Source organism: Pithys albifrons, chromosome 2 (genome assembly GCF_047495875.1).
Source record: "Pithys albifrons albifrons isolate INPA30051 chromosome 2, PitAlb_v1, whole genome shotgun sequence".
NCBI lineage: Eukaryota > Metazoa > Chordata > Aves > Passeriformes > Thamnophilidae > Pithys > Pithys albifrons.
In genome coordinates this window covers 37765392-37779635 of record NC_092459.1, presented here as the reverse complement: position 1 = coordinate 37779635, position 14244 = coordinate 37765392, and the positions used below count along the sequence as shown (strand labels likewise).

The following is a 14244-nucleotide window of genomic DNA, read 5'->3' as shown; positions in this document are numbered from 1 at the left end:
AGGGATATCTTGAAATTAAATATATTCCATCTGAAGGAGCTTGAAAGATACTTAGAGTTTAGTTAGAAGTGCCACTCATTCAGCTTGAGTAGCACCTAGCTCTCACCAAGATCAATGGAACCACTTACATGAGGAAAACATTATCTGAACTGAGGCCTTAGACAGAAGACAACCAAGAATTTTCTCCGTAAATGTATGTGAAATTATAATAATTAAAAGAAAAAAAACAACTATGCAGCAGTCGGTGCGGTGAAATTATTCATTTTGTGATACACGTTGTCATGCGGACAGCTAATGAGACACATTGTCATGAGACAGCTAATCTGGTTGCGTGAAGAACAGAAAGGGTCCAAAGGTAGTGTTACAATACTGTGGTCTGTATCTCAGTCCGTATGTATTGATCAGACAGGTGTCAGCTTGCCCTTTACAGTCAACTATAGCAATGCCTTTTTTCTCCATTATACAGTCATGTAGCTTAATTTTACAAGATATTAACATCATCCCTATTATAAAATTAGACAAACCAGACCTGACTGTATAAAGACAGTTTGTTAGGCACTTCTATTAACCTTTGTCACACTATGGTAAATACTAAAGAAAGCAAATCCTGAAACTACAGTTGGCAAATTCAAGCCAAAATTAAATGCATCCTGAATAAAGCATTACTTACCCATGAAACTCACTATCAGATGCACTTTCATATTTGAAAGAGATAAAGTGTGTAAGGTCTTGTAATTTAGTGTATCTGGCAAGCATCAAGTATCCAAAGACAAAACACACTTCCACAAATTAATATGGGTATTACTTGTCAGAAATCTGGTTTACTTGCAGCAGATAATAAGTTATCAGTTTTGAGGGTAGGTAAATACACAGACCAGGGCAGAAGTGGCAGTATATCTACATGGAAACTTGAGAATGCATGAGAATATGTTAGACAGCAAAGGGAAAAATCTGCAGAGGCTTGTGCTCCTGAGGGATGCAATTCTTAAATTATTCTACTTCAAGGAACAGGTACCTTCTCCCATACACTTTGGCAGCTTTCCTGTCAGTAGTGATGCTCCACATTGCTACGCTTCCTGGATCTAGAGGTGAAAGCACTGAAACTCCTGCCATTGCAATATGTATTTTCTCTTTCAGAACTAAATAAGGATTATTGCATCTGTTCTTTTATCCTTTCTCCTCCTACCTCCCAACACAGAAGGGAGATTGAGAGGAGAGACATTTTCATGCTCTCTCACAGAAGGAAATAAGGAAATTGAGAGACTGAGACTGACTGTAAGAGGAGGTAATATGTGGAAACAGGAAATCTACTGGGTCTGATTTTTCACTTCAGCTGGGCTGAAAGAAGAATTTAGGACTGTCACAGATGGAAGTGATCAGATGTCACTTGTGCTGAATAAGAACAAGAAGATCCTAACCTCACTGGAGCATATTGCTAGAGTTTATCTGCTACTTACAACTAATTAACTAAAATATAAATTAGCTGTCCTTATGGTCAGGCTCTTCTGTACATAATTTTCAGCATGACAAACATCCTAGGAAAATTGAAACTCTGAATCTTACAGAGTATTGAAGACAACAATGTGCTTATATGTGTGGATATTTCTTGCTGCACATGGGCACAAAGACATTCCTTTAACTCATAGGTGAGCAAGAGAAATTATCTCCTTTCGGAATATTTCCAGGTGCTATCACAGGGTGATAGCACTGGCCTGTCTTGCTCAGGCTTCCCATGGGAAGGACCGCAGCACAGTGTGATATAATAACAGACTCTGAAGAATGATCAACAAAGAGATGGTATATTCTCCAAAGGCCCTTGTTTATTCTCCAAAGGCCCTTGTTCCTCAGTAAAACAGTTTTCAAATTCAGGTTTATCACAGGAAGTAGTCTTAGAGGATCCAAGCATGCTTTTGGATCCCGTACAACTCCTTGCAATGGTTCCTTGGGAAAGGCAGAGGCATTTCATATTCACATAGATGTTTAATGTCAATTTAATTTGTACTGTTCTATGGAATGTATTTAATTTCCATTAAATATTAAGATGACACACCATCTTACCTCTATTTCTGGACAGTGCTTCTCAAAGTGTATTGAAAATTCATAGATTTGGAAAACATGATCTATGTATCTATTTAGCACAGTATAACTTTAGATCTCCCAAGAGAAAATTTCACAGAGAATTTTTATTGCCATTCTGATATAAGTAAAGACTTTAAAGTGTGGAGCTTTATAGCACTATTTTTGATTTTTATTCAATAAAACAATTTTTAAAAAACCCAACAAAAACAACAGCAACAACAACAAACAAACCTAAAAAATCAAAACCAAGCTGACATTCTAACCAGAAAAAGAACTTTTTTATATGAACACACTTTTCAAAAGAGCTAGTTCCAACTATTTACTATAATAGAGCTACTCTGACTTACAAATCCACAAGAACATCTGAAATTGACAGTGTACGGAAAATTCATCTCTGGTCCAGATTTGGAATGTAAGTGCCGTTACATCAGTAAGACTAAATGCAAAGTTTGATAGAATATTTTATTATACATTTATTACTTATAGGTCAAATGTCAATATATCACTGAATTTTATATTAAAAGCTAGAAAAAAGTGGCAAAAATTGCAAAAAAGTATGTACTTCATATTTCACAGGAAATGTTGTACACAGATAAGGAACTGCTTAGATTAAGACCAAAAATTAATGATTTAAAAGATCTTCTATTACTTAAAACTCATTTCTACCTTTGCTATAGAGTTCAAATGTGGGGGGTTTTTTTTGTGTGTGGACAGAACCAAGCCTCAATATCATTTATGGAAACTGTGTCTGAGGCTAACTTTCAACACCTTTTTCAAGCTATTGAAATTTTGCTTCAGCCCTGCACAAGTACCAAAGAAAGAATGTGTGAATTCTGCAAAGTGGGAATTTGTGAAAACAGAATTTTGTAACTATTTTCGAACTATGCACATTTTCTTACATATGCTTGTATAGCTTGGAATTCATCCCCTGTTTCTTGTATCACAATTTGAGATTATGTTGTGAAGATAGACTTAGCCAATTTTAAGGGGGGAATTATTTAAATATATCTCCCAAGTTTACTTAGACCATTGCTATTCAGTATGGAGAAGTTTGGCTAGTATGAAGTTAATATCAGCATAGGGAAGTTCAATAATGTCAAGAAAGCCATTCTAACTACAAGTAAAAATAAAAGAATATGGCCTACAGACTTTGAGTTAAGAAAAAAAAGGACAAAACAGAAAAAAAAACAATAAAGTGACTTAGGTATTTTGAATTACATGGTTGTGTTCTGGTTAACCATTTACTTTGGTGGTGTCTGAATTGTAACACATTGAGCAGAATGAAGTTCCCATTGCTTTTTTTCCCCCTTTTTCTCTCAGAGGTTTTGTTACCAAATCTGAGGGTTGTAGGCCATTTAGCTGGAGCATTTTGGTTCAGTTGTAATACTTCTCTTTTCTGTTTTTCTTTGCAAAATATCTAACACTCAGCTGGACAAGATACAATATAGGCTGTGCATCCTACAAAATACAGTTGAACTAATAGAAAATAGTACAAAGAAGCAGAGGAAAAGGGGGGGGGGAAATCAAATTCACTAATCAGGATTTCAATTTCTGGATCAATTTCACAAAGATTTAATTTGCAAGAAGTACAAAAGAGACCCCAACACTAACAGACCCTCTCAATGTATACAAATTGCTTTGGAGTGCCTGTGACTATATCCATGACAGTTTCAACAAAGCAGTACATATCATATGTTATCTTTAGCTCAATTCATCACTATCAGGAAGACACGGCATTTAAAATGAGTTGATCAGGGAGAGGAATATACACTTTTTTCTTATGTTTTTCATTTTCTTTATACACTGAGTCATGTGCAGATATATGCTTTGTGTGGTTAACATATTTACATAACTTTAAGTACCCTTATATAAATACAGGTCCTATACATGTATTATAACATACAATATTAGATTGTATATAGTACAATATAACCTCTATAAATGCAGGTGATGACAAAAATAAGTATCTGGCTTAATACTATATACAGGATATAAATACATCTCATTACCATTTGAGCCTTTCTGTTAATTTGTTATATTAACAAGTTTCTGTATTTTTATGAACATAATAATTCAAAATCTCAATATAATTTACTTTTTAAACACATTCTGCAGATTAAAAATTGTCTTTTTGGGTTAATGATGTAGTGAAATGCGAGCACTTCATGCTACGAAATTGTGGACGATTAACTATGTTGAAGACTTCCAACATCTGCTTTAATGACTCTTACAATATATGCCACATTAAAACTAACTTCACCTATGAAAATTTGACAAGAAGTTATAAAATACCTGCAAGTATTTAAAACAAAATAGCCTTTTAAAAAGGAGATAAGCAAACTCACTGTTCTGTAAAGCTCCCCTTTCTGAGTACACACAAGTGAGAATGGGAATGGCAGATGACAGAGGATGAGAGAATCGAGCCCGTACTTCGCCTAAACTTATCAACAGAGTATTGTGAATGAAACACAAAAACTGTCATATTCTAAGCCATATTAATTATTCAGCAAGTGAAAGGAGTACAGCACATTTTTTTAGGCTCTCTCCACACCATTCTCGCAAGTTAACGAGGAGCTCACAGGGAAAGTGCTCAAAGCCCAGAGTACGGTGGTTGTTTACCAGATCATGCCGTGCACGGAATTGTTATTATTGTTATTATTATTATTATTATCAATTCCAATTTTGTCTTATTTAACTATAAAGATTCCATAAACAAACCTCCCCCAATTTAAATTTCCATTTATGGCATAGCATTTTCTATATCAGCGTCCGCATCTGCGCAAGACTTGTTTCAGATTCTCGCATAATCTTGCCACAGAATTGCAACTGCACCCCCCTCTCTTCTCTGCCTTCGCTTGCTTACACGACGATAATCACGTATTCTGTTTACATCGCAATATCCAGTCCCCGAAAGGACACGGCGATGCACTTTTAACGGAGTAGTAGAAAACCCAGCCCGTGCCACTCGTCATAAGCCCCGGGAAGGTTTTGCGGGACAGAGCCGTGGGCGGGGGATGCGCGGGGGGCACAGAGCGGGAAGCGCAGCCGGGGCCGGGAGAGGAGCGCTCCCTCCGAGGGCACGGACATACCGCGCCCCTCGCATCACTCTCCGCTCCGCAGCCTCGCTCGGGGAGCGGTAAGTTTTTGTGTCCGTCCCGCAGTTGTTTCACTCGCTGAAAGAGCGACGGGTGGCTTTGGAGAAAGGAAAGCGGAAGGGTTAAGGGCATGATCGATCCCAGGGAAAAGCTCTCCCGGTCCGCAGGGTGAGCACTGACAAAAGAGATTTTGCAAGTTCCCCTCTCCCTCGGGTTTTACTTTATTTTTTCTCCCCCTCCTATTTAAATTGTCTTATTGTTGGCGGATTACACGCGCTTCAGGTTACACCCGAGGGGGCGGGGGGTAGCAGCCGCTCCTTCTCCCAAAATAATAACTGTATTTTTATTAACCTGTTCTTCGTATTTGGGGCAAATCGGAGGCGCAGGGCGGAAAACGCACAAGAAACAGAGGGAAGAGAGCCCAAGTGATGTCAGCCCCAAGGAACTTGACTTTTGTTACAGGGCTGTCTCAGACCACCATCCTATCCCGCAGCTCCTGCCGAAGTTTCCCTCTCGGCGGCAGCAGCCCAGGTGCACGCTCAGCCCGGCCACAGGCGGGCACTGCGCGGGGGCGGCGGCTGTGGGTCGAGGTCGGGATGGAGATGGGGCAGCATCCTGGCTGGGACGCCTCTCGGTCTCTACCCCGGTATGGGGAGAATACACGGAACCCTGGAGAACGTCCATCCGTCAGTTTGTCTGTTTGTCTGTCCGTCCTTCCGTCCGTCCCCTTCGCTCAGAGGGCAATCCTGCCGGCCACCTCCAGGCATGCGGGATATCCCCAGGAGCACCCCGGGCTCGGGGCGGCTCTCGCTGCGCTCCTGGCACTGCCTCTCCCTCCCGGCGCTGCGCCTCGCGCACCGCCCGCGGCTCGGGAACCGGCGGACACCCGACACCGCCGCGCGGCCATTGGCCAGCGCCGCTGGCCCCGCCCCCCTTATTACGACCACTCAGGCGCCGTCTCGGCCTGCCGGGCGACGAGAGCCGCTGCTGGTTGGTTACTGTGGGCTGTCATTCATGCTGAGGGACGGGCCGCTCCGCCGCCGCGGTCCCGCCCCTTCTCTCTCATTGATATTATCGGCGCGCGGCGCGGGCGGCGCGGCTGCAGTCGGGGCTGGCGGGCGGCCGGCCCGGTGCGGGAGCCGGGCAGCGGCGCGGAGGCGGAGGAAAAGCAGCAGCAGCAGCAGCAGCAGCAGCAGGAGGAGGCGACAAAAGAGAAAGGCAGCCTGGAGGGAGGGAGCGCCGAGCTACAGACTAGCACAGCAAATTCTCCACCGTCCTCCAGCACCCACCAAGCGGCGGCAGTTGCAGTGTGTAGAAATACAGAGCTAGAAATATAAAATCACCCCGCTCCTGCACCATGGCTTTCCAAAGTAGGCTCCCTTCTTGGATTATTTTGTGCTCCGTCTGGCTGTTCCGCTTTGCACACACGGGGGAGGCACAGGCTGCAAAAGAAGGTAAGGTGATGCGGAAAACAAAAGTTTGGGCTTATTTATTGCTTTTGGCCACGAAGTCTGTGTAGTGGCTCAGCGCGGGACCTGCCTGCTCCTGCCGGCTGCTTGTCAGCACCCTACTGAAAAAAAAAGGGGGGCAGGGGGGAAAAGACTTTTTTTTCAGTGGAGGTGGGAGGGAAGAAAGATCAAGGCATTCACTGGGGGTGTGCGTGGTATGTGTGAGAGACTGGGACAACTGCCTTTGCTCCTAGGAATGAGGTTTGCGAAGCGTTCACACGTGATGGAAAGGCTGGGTAGAGTCCTCGGCCCGGGCATCCGTGCAGGGGAGCCTCCCTTTGCCCAGCCAGCCCTCATCCTCCCGAGGAGGTGCAGGGAGGGCGGGTTACCTCGGCTGCTCCCCGGGCAGGAGCCGAGGGCCGAGTTCTAGAGCTTGGGACGTTTCGTGGGAGGCAAGGCACGGCGCGAGGCTGGAGGCTGCGGGGCAGCTCCACGCCGCTACCCCCCGGGGGCCTGCAGCGCTCTAGCCCTGCGGAGCCGGGCATAGACCCGGGACGGAGCATCGGAGGCCAGTTCTGCACCTCCTGGCCATGCAGTCTGGGCATTTATTTAGAGGGTACATACGGCCTGGCGTCGTGTGCCTTGCAATGTGTGTGCTCTCCCCGGACATCGCTGGAGAGAGAGAGAGAGAGAGAGGGGTTTAGGGATGGACGTTTTACACCGTCTGCGGATCACAACGGGGCTTCCCGGTTTCCATCAGTCCAGCGTTGTATCTGTGTAAGGCGAACCCCGGACATTTCTTTCCCCCGCGCACAGAGACAAACCAGGCAGTTTTTCAGACTGATGGAGGTGTTTAAAATCAATTCACAAAGTCCACCTAGGAATATGTTTTCTCAAGCTGAGAAAATCCGAAATTATTTAAAGGAGCGCCCTGCTCGCGTTTGACAGCTGAAGGTCCGTCTCCATCTTCGGGGGAGCGAGGGGGACATACGACACGACACGACATGACAGGGGAAGGGGAGCCAGGGCTTGTTCGGTGCCTCTGCATATGTATGCGTTGGTGGTTCCCCCCCTGCCTCAGCTGGATGCGTCAATATTTTTGATCAAACCGCTGGCATGCAGTAAAATATCATTTTGAGCTTGTAACGGAAGCTTAAAAAATGCCTCGATTAAAATGTCTTCTGCCCTTTAAGAAAAAAAGTCAATGGTGAGATTAGAGAGAGAAAGAAAGGAGAGCCTTTCCTTAGCAGGATTTCGAAAGTTTATTTAAAGAGGTTGTAAACCACAGAGACCCTCAGACGGGGAGTAGTAACGCGTGGCCGTGGGGTGGGGAGCGGGAGAAGTGCTGCGCAGACGGACAGGGAGGAAGGCGGGGGAGCGTGGGGGCTGCCTGTCCCGCTCTGCCCTGCGGATTGCTCTGTGATCGGGGCTGCGCCGGTGATTCCCGGCGGCGCCTGACCCGTTTTTTTGTGTAATACGTGTATGCATGTATATATATATATATATATATATATATATATATATATATATATATATACATATATCTATATCTATATATATCAGCCTCTATACTTATGAGTGTGGGTGTATAACGATTGCATGTTCAGGGAAAATCACCTAGCCAAAGGAGGGTCAGGAGGGGGCGAGCGGTAGACAAGGATTGATAGCGGCTACCTGCTGCAAGCGCAGAAAACTCCCGCGGAAGAAAGAGCGAGTTTAAAAACAGAACAAATCAAAAAAGTAACTTAGTAGCTTCACCGCCGGCTCCACCGAAGGGCCGGTGGCGGCAGCAGCCCCTCGTGGTTTCCTCCCGCTCCCTGCTGGGTACGGCAGAGGGATGAAGGGGTGAAAGGCTGAAAAGTTTTCCGAGTTTCCTTTCTGTAGCCAAATACAATCCGCGGTGAGATGCTGGAGAGGAACGGGGCAGGGTCCGCCTGGCACTTTAAGCGAGGGAGTGACCGCGTTACCTGCGGAGTCCTCTGGACCGTCGGGGCGAGCGCAGGCATAGGGGGACTGCGGGCCGCTCCCCCTGGGAGGAAGTGTGGGTGTATCCGAGAGCTTCGGGCTCCGCGCCGGGGCCGCCGTCCCGGGCATTTCCATCCCAAGCCGATGGCTGACGGGGCCGCAGGGGTTTTGGCGGGGGCGGCGGCGGTACCGTCGCTCCGCTGCGGCTCGGCCGCCCGGCCCCGCTCCTCGGCGCGGGGGCGCGGCCGTATGTGCGCAACCCGAGGGGGCGAGAGGTCGCCGCCCCGCCTGCGCGGAGCTCGTTCCTGCGGCTTCGCGCTTCGCCCGCCGCCTCCAGTTGCTCTGGACCCTCGGTTCCCCCGCGGAGAGACCGGGCCGGGGGTCCCGGTGTGCTCCTCTCAGGGGAGGCTGCGGACCTCCGCGGCTGCCGGCGGAGTGCGGCGCCGTCCCCCCGCATCGTTTCCTCGCGCTGCAGAATGAGCCAGGACGGCTCCCGGGGCAGGAGCAAGGCAGCAGCCGCTGACCTGGAGAGCTCTTTCCTGGTAACTTTGGGTGCCAGAAGGAACGCCACGATTTCTTTGCAAGGGGTGTTTGCAGAGCACGAGTTTGTGTGTGCTTGGGTGTTTTTTGTTTGCTTGTTGTCTTTGCTTTCTGAGATGTGCCCATCCACTGCTACGTGATGGAGAATTACTGCCAAATAAAAAGTGTAATGAATTGCAGCCGTGGGGTGTTGTGCTGTTGTTGAAATGGTTAAATTTTTTGTGGTAGCATTTTTGTCAGGACCATTATAAATGTTGCTGTTTAACAAACCACCTCATACAGCACCTGGTTTATATAGAAAGTGTTACAAAGTAAAACCCCTCGAAACCGAGCTTAATGAAATAAGCAGGTTGTCTTTCTAGAGGGAGACTATGAAACATCCTTAATTAGCCGTTGGACTTCATTACTGAAATAAAGGCCTGGAAGCTACCGTTTGGCGTTCAGCTATATTACTATCTGAACCTTTAAATAACTTCTTTAGTCATCTCGTCTTTTTAGTAATTCACTGAAACTTTGTGTTAAATTCTGCTAGGAGAAAGGGCCAAAGCCAAAATTATACTTGTTTCAAAAGACCTGACAAAAATTGCTTCAAGTTACATCCTTAAAACACACATCTAAATATAGGACTTTAATGTTGTGTATGAAGTTATAAATAGCTTTATAACGGAAGATACATGGAATTGGTTAAAGTTAGAAATCTGCTAAAGAGTTGGTTTATTAGGCTGTGATTAACCACTTTTGGAAGCGGGGTTACATTTACCTGGAAAATAATTGTGATGCTACTAGAACTGATGTGTTTCTGTATGGAAATGTCACTGGGGTATAATGAAAATGAAGATTTCAGTAAGCCATTACCATGAAGTGACTTAGTCTGATTTTGTGAATGCGAGATGTGAGGTAATTGCACAGTCGTCTTATTTTCTGTATTCCTGGTTGTCATGTGTTTACAGAATTACTGCTTTATCACCTAAGGGAAGTATTTTTTACTTTGACACTTGAAATCAAGATCATTGCTTTTTCAGTGCAGCTCTGGGTAAGGTATAGACCTGTCCTGTCTAAATCAGTTTGGAAGCATTTTGAAATGTTGGTCTGTATTTGTTTGTTTTAAGCTGATTGAAATAACCAGCATATGGGAAATGTCCTCCTTACAACAAAGGAGATGGAGGAAGCATGCCTCTAAATGACTGATTAATAACACTTTAGAGCACTAAAAAAACCTCCACTTTGTTTGAAGCAATGCAATTGTAAAGATTAATGTGTATATGAATGCTGCATAATCATGTCATCATCTATTTACAAGTAAATGTACAGTTGTTGCAGATAATTTGTTAATACTATGAAGAAAAATAATAATAATTTTTGTAAAAATTCTATCACTTTTGAAAGTTCAAATTCTGTTCTTTTATATCCCCATGTATTATATTCAACAAACTATGAAATTTATTTTTTTCCTTTTTTTTTAGTAATATTGCTGGACTCTAAAGCACAACAGACAGAGTTGGAATGGATTTCCTCTCCTCCCAATGGGGTAAGTACTCCAGGCAAAAACCGAGTTCCTAGAGACAAGCAGTTACTTTACTATAACAGTTGAAAGACCTGCTTTAAACTAGCTCACCCTCATATTTGTCTCGGTAATCATACCAAGTCTTTATGGCTTCTTCATTTTCAGAATGAATCCTCAGGTTACAGTGTAGAAATGTACTAGCTAATTAAAAGCAAGAGGCTCTATAGAAACTGACCTAAATGTTCTTGGTACCTTTATGTTTTGTAGTCTGCTCCTTTGTGCTGTACAAATGATTACTCTGTGTATTTATAACACAATATTTTAAATCACTTTTTTTCCTTCTTCCTTTAGAAACATCAGGTTTTCTTCTGTGTGGAAACTTTCTAAAAATATACTTTTCATTTTCTGTAGAATGGGTGATCATAAATTTTTTTACGATGTTTTCTTTGTAAGTGAATAGCACAGATTGAAGTGCTCTAGAATAAAAACATTTATACTGCAGATGTGTTTGAAATGATATTCCAAACTTGAAACATCCCCAAGTCTAGGAGCTTGATATCTGCCAACTAGGCACAAATTGTGTGGTCAAGGCCACTTCCAGCCTGTTTACAAATTGATTTCATAGTACTCTATGAAATGTACCATTGTAAAATACACTATTATAAAATTGACATGTTTAGAAACATCAGTGTTATTGTGTTCCTTATTATATATGTCAATTGAGAAATGCTGCTTTCAGTCTGAATTAAAAATTATAATGTTATGAAACCCCTTCCTCCTCAAGCCTTGAGGAAGAACATTTTCAGGAAGATATCATCATTTCAGGTGTATCGTCCTGCCTCAGCTCAGTTCTACATGAGCTCAGTTTGACAAACGATTAATTATATAGACTGTTCTTACTCATGGAAGCAGTCTTGCTGAATCTATTGTAACTCCTTTCATGAATGAGAACTTGGGGGATCAGTCCCTTAATCTTCAGCCCTTTAAGAAATCTGGAGCCAGAAGAGCGTAAAGTGTGGGTGGGAATATAGAAGTGTAACAAATCCTTTAAATAAGAAGAAGGAAAATGTGAAAGTATCTTTCTTTAAAAGCAAGATTGCAATATCAATACAAGCATAAACTGGAAACTAATCTACGGACTTTGGAGAGAATGTAATGTGAGCTCAATGTGCATGATGGCTAATAACTTTGGCATTAGCGTCTTGCACTGATTGAAGCCTTTACCAGAGGTGTTTGAAAGATTAGCTTGGCCACAGTTATATTAGGCTAACCTGTAGATAATGAAAGACATGTCAACACATGTTGCACATGTCAGCATACTGCAAAATGAAAGTAGAGTTGAGTTCAACAAATAGTAAAAGGCAACTTTCAGAGGTAGAAGCCAATTTCTATCAGGAATTAAAAGTGAGTGAAAACTAATGGCTAGATTTGTATGCGTGAAAATGTTCAGAAAAAGTTGTCTGTAAATTAACGCAAAATTACCATTTTAATAATGTAAATTTTAATTACTGAATTTTCTACTATGCAATATAGAATTATGGGAATAAACAGAAAATTTTCTTGAGAAACTACTGCATCATCACAGTATGGAATGTGTCGATCAGACACTCATTAAATGCCTCATTCAACTGCAAATGCTACATTTAACATTGTTAAGATAATTAAGAAGTTAAAATACCATAAACTGAATCCAATAGAACAGGACACATTCAAATGCAATTGCATGTATATCACCGTCTTTTGCAGCAGGACAAAGAAAAGTTGACTTTTCTTGATATAAAAGCTGTGATAGAATTGATCACTCCAATGAAGTGTGAGCTTGGATGCCATAGTTGGAAGCATCCTGGGGGACTGATGTATTTTGTTTTCCCCTGCAGAGGAAAAAATTAATATATTTAATGCTAGCAATAACAAAAAAGTAGGACTTTCGTGTGAATTGAGTTTTTTGGTGTTTTCCTTGACTGTAGCACAAGAATCTCTCTGATACTAGCTAGTCTCTTGTAATGGGCTTTTAACTCTAAGACTCATTTGTGTTATATGACAAAAAATAGGTATTTTATTTGTTAGTTACTTTTTGTGTGTGTTTCAATTTGTTTGTTGTTTTTTTGAGGGGAGGAGTGGACATTTGTTTTGGTCAAACAGTCCTCATCAAAACCCGAGGAGACAGACTCTGTTCTATGGTGCATTAGAGTTACTTTCACTTTGAAGATACAATACATTGTCAACTGAATATCTCATTGCAGAATCTGGTTTGGTGTTTTGAGGGAAGAGTGCTTCCACAAGATAAAAAATAAAATAAGACTCCCAAATCAACTCAAAGAAACCCCAAAGCAAATAGCAGTACTTGATATTAAATGGAGAATATGAAAATGAGTGAAATTTTAGCCTTTATGTCATCTTGGTGGGATTCTTCGGTTGTGGTTTTGTTTTATTTTTTGCTTGGGTTTTCTTTGATGGGCAGATGTCTTTCTATTATTGTGACATGGCCAAAACCCTCTCAGTCCAAAGTCCAAGACCCCTTTTTTCTTTCTTGTTTGTACTAGTTCTTACAGAGGTGAAAAAAGTATTACTCATTCGGATCTAATAAATCTTATATGAAGATAGACTTTCTTTTGTTCTGAGGTTAATACAGTTCATTATGCAGTCACTGCAGTTAACTCCATGAGCATTTCCTAATGTATTTCAATCATTTAATACCACATGCATATATAATGCCATGTATACCACATCTGTATTAACTGTAGGTCCTTGAAATGGGCATTGATATTTACAACTTCTGTGCATTTCAGCATCTGCAGCCATGATTAATTTTGTGGTGATAACTTCCAGCATCAATTCAGTCACATCTGCTTTTTCTTGGAACAGACAACATTAAAATGATCTCATTTGCTGTCAAATAGTCTTGCAAAGTACTGTATACTGCATGGCTCCCAGTCTGGGAAACCAATGCCTTCCATGTTTGGTTGCTGGTGTAAGGAATGACAATGGATGTTCCATCCTACAGAGGTGCTGAGTATACTAGTCCCACAAAGCACTTAAGCACATGCTTACCATTAAGCTCATAAGTACTCTCACTGATCTTAAGCGTGAGCTTAAGTGCATTATTGACACAGGGCCAGAGGGCCAAGTGCCATACGGACTAGTCGTGGTTGCTTGTATGATGGGGTGAGGAAAGCTCACTCCCCTCCTCTAATTTATTACAGCTGTGTTTTCAGCAGTCAGTGAAATGTCACAAGAAATGTGAAAAAAGGTGAAAGACAGGTATTATTTTGGTTACATCTGGGCAGATCTGCCCGGTTGATTTTAGTGGAAAGCTCTCCACTGCTGGAGATGCAAATTCTCACATTACCAAAGGTTGTTAAAGACTCAAGGGCTCTTACAGGCTTACCAGATGATTACATAGTTGGTGACCTAAAGAGGCAACATCAAAAACTGCAGGCTTTGACCCAGTGGACTTTGAGTCATGTGGCTTGATTTTAATTCTGTATGTAATATCATGGTTCATTTGAACTCTCAACTAAATGAAGTTTGCTCTTCTTGACATGGATGCAGCCACCGGACAAAATGTGAGGTGAGGAGGAGTGCCACTTTCCTCTTTGGTTTGTAAATAAAA

At 42.7% G+C, this 14244-nt stretch overlaps 1 protein-coding gene across 8 annotated transcripts in view; it reads left to right on the top strand.

Moving 5' to 3' along the window:
• Positions 1 to 5164: 5164 nt before the first annotated feature.
• The window catches only part of EPHA7 (EPH receptor A7), a 189733-nt gene continuing 180653 nt past the window's right edge, over positions 5165 to 14244 (top strand). For 7 of the 8 annotated variants that reach the window (XM_071548781.1, XM_071548777.1, XM_071548780.1 and 4 more), the window contains exons 1-2: positions 6285 to 6628; positions 10591 to 10655. In XM_071548781.1, the coding sequence (XP_071404882.1) occupies positions 6532 to 6628; positions 10591 to 10655 (162 nt within the window). In that variant the 5' untranslated portion in view covers positions 6285 to 6531. Of the gene's footprint in view, positions 5216 to 6284; positions 6629 to 10590; positions 10656 to 14244 lie in introns of those variants that run through there. The other variant, XM_071548782.1, reaches the window with a different exon arrangement.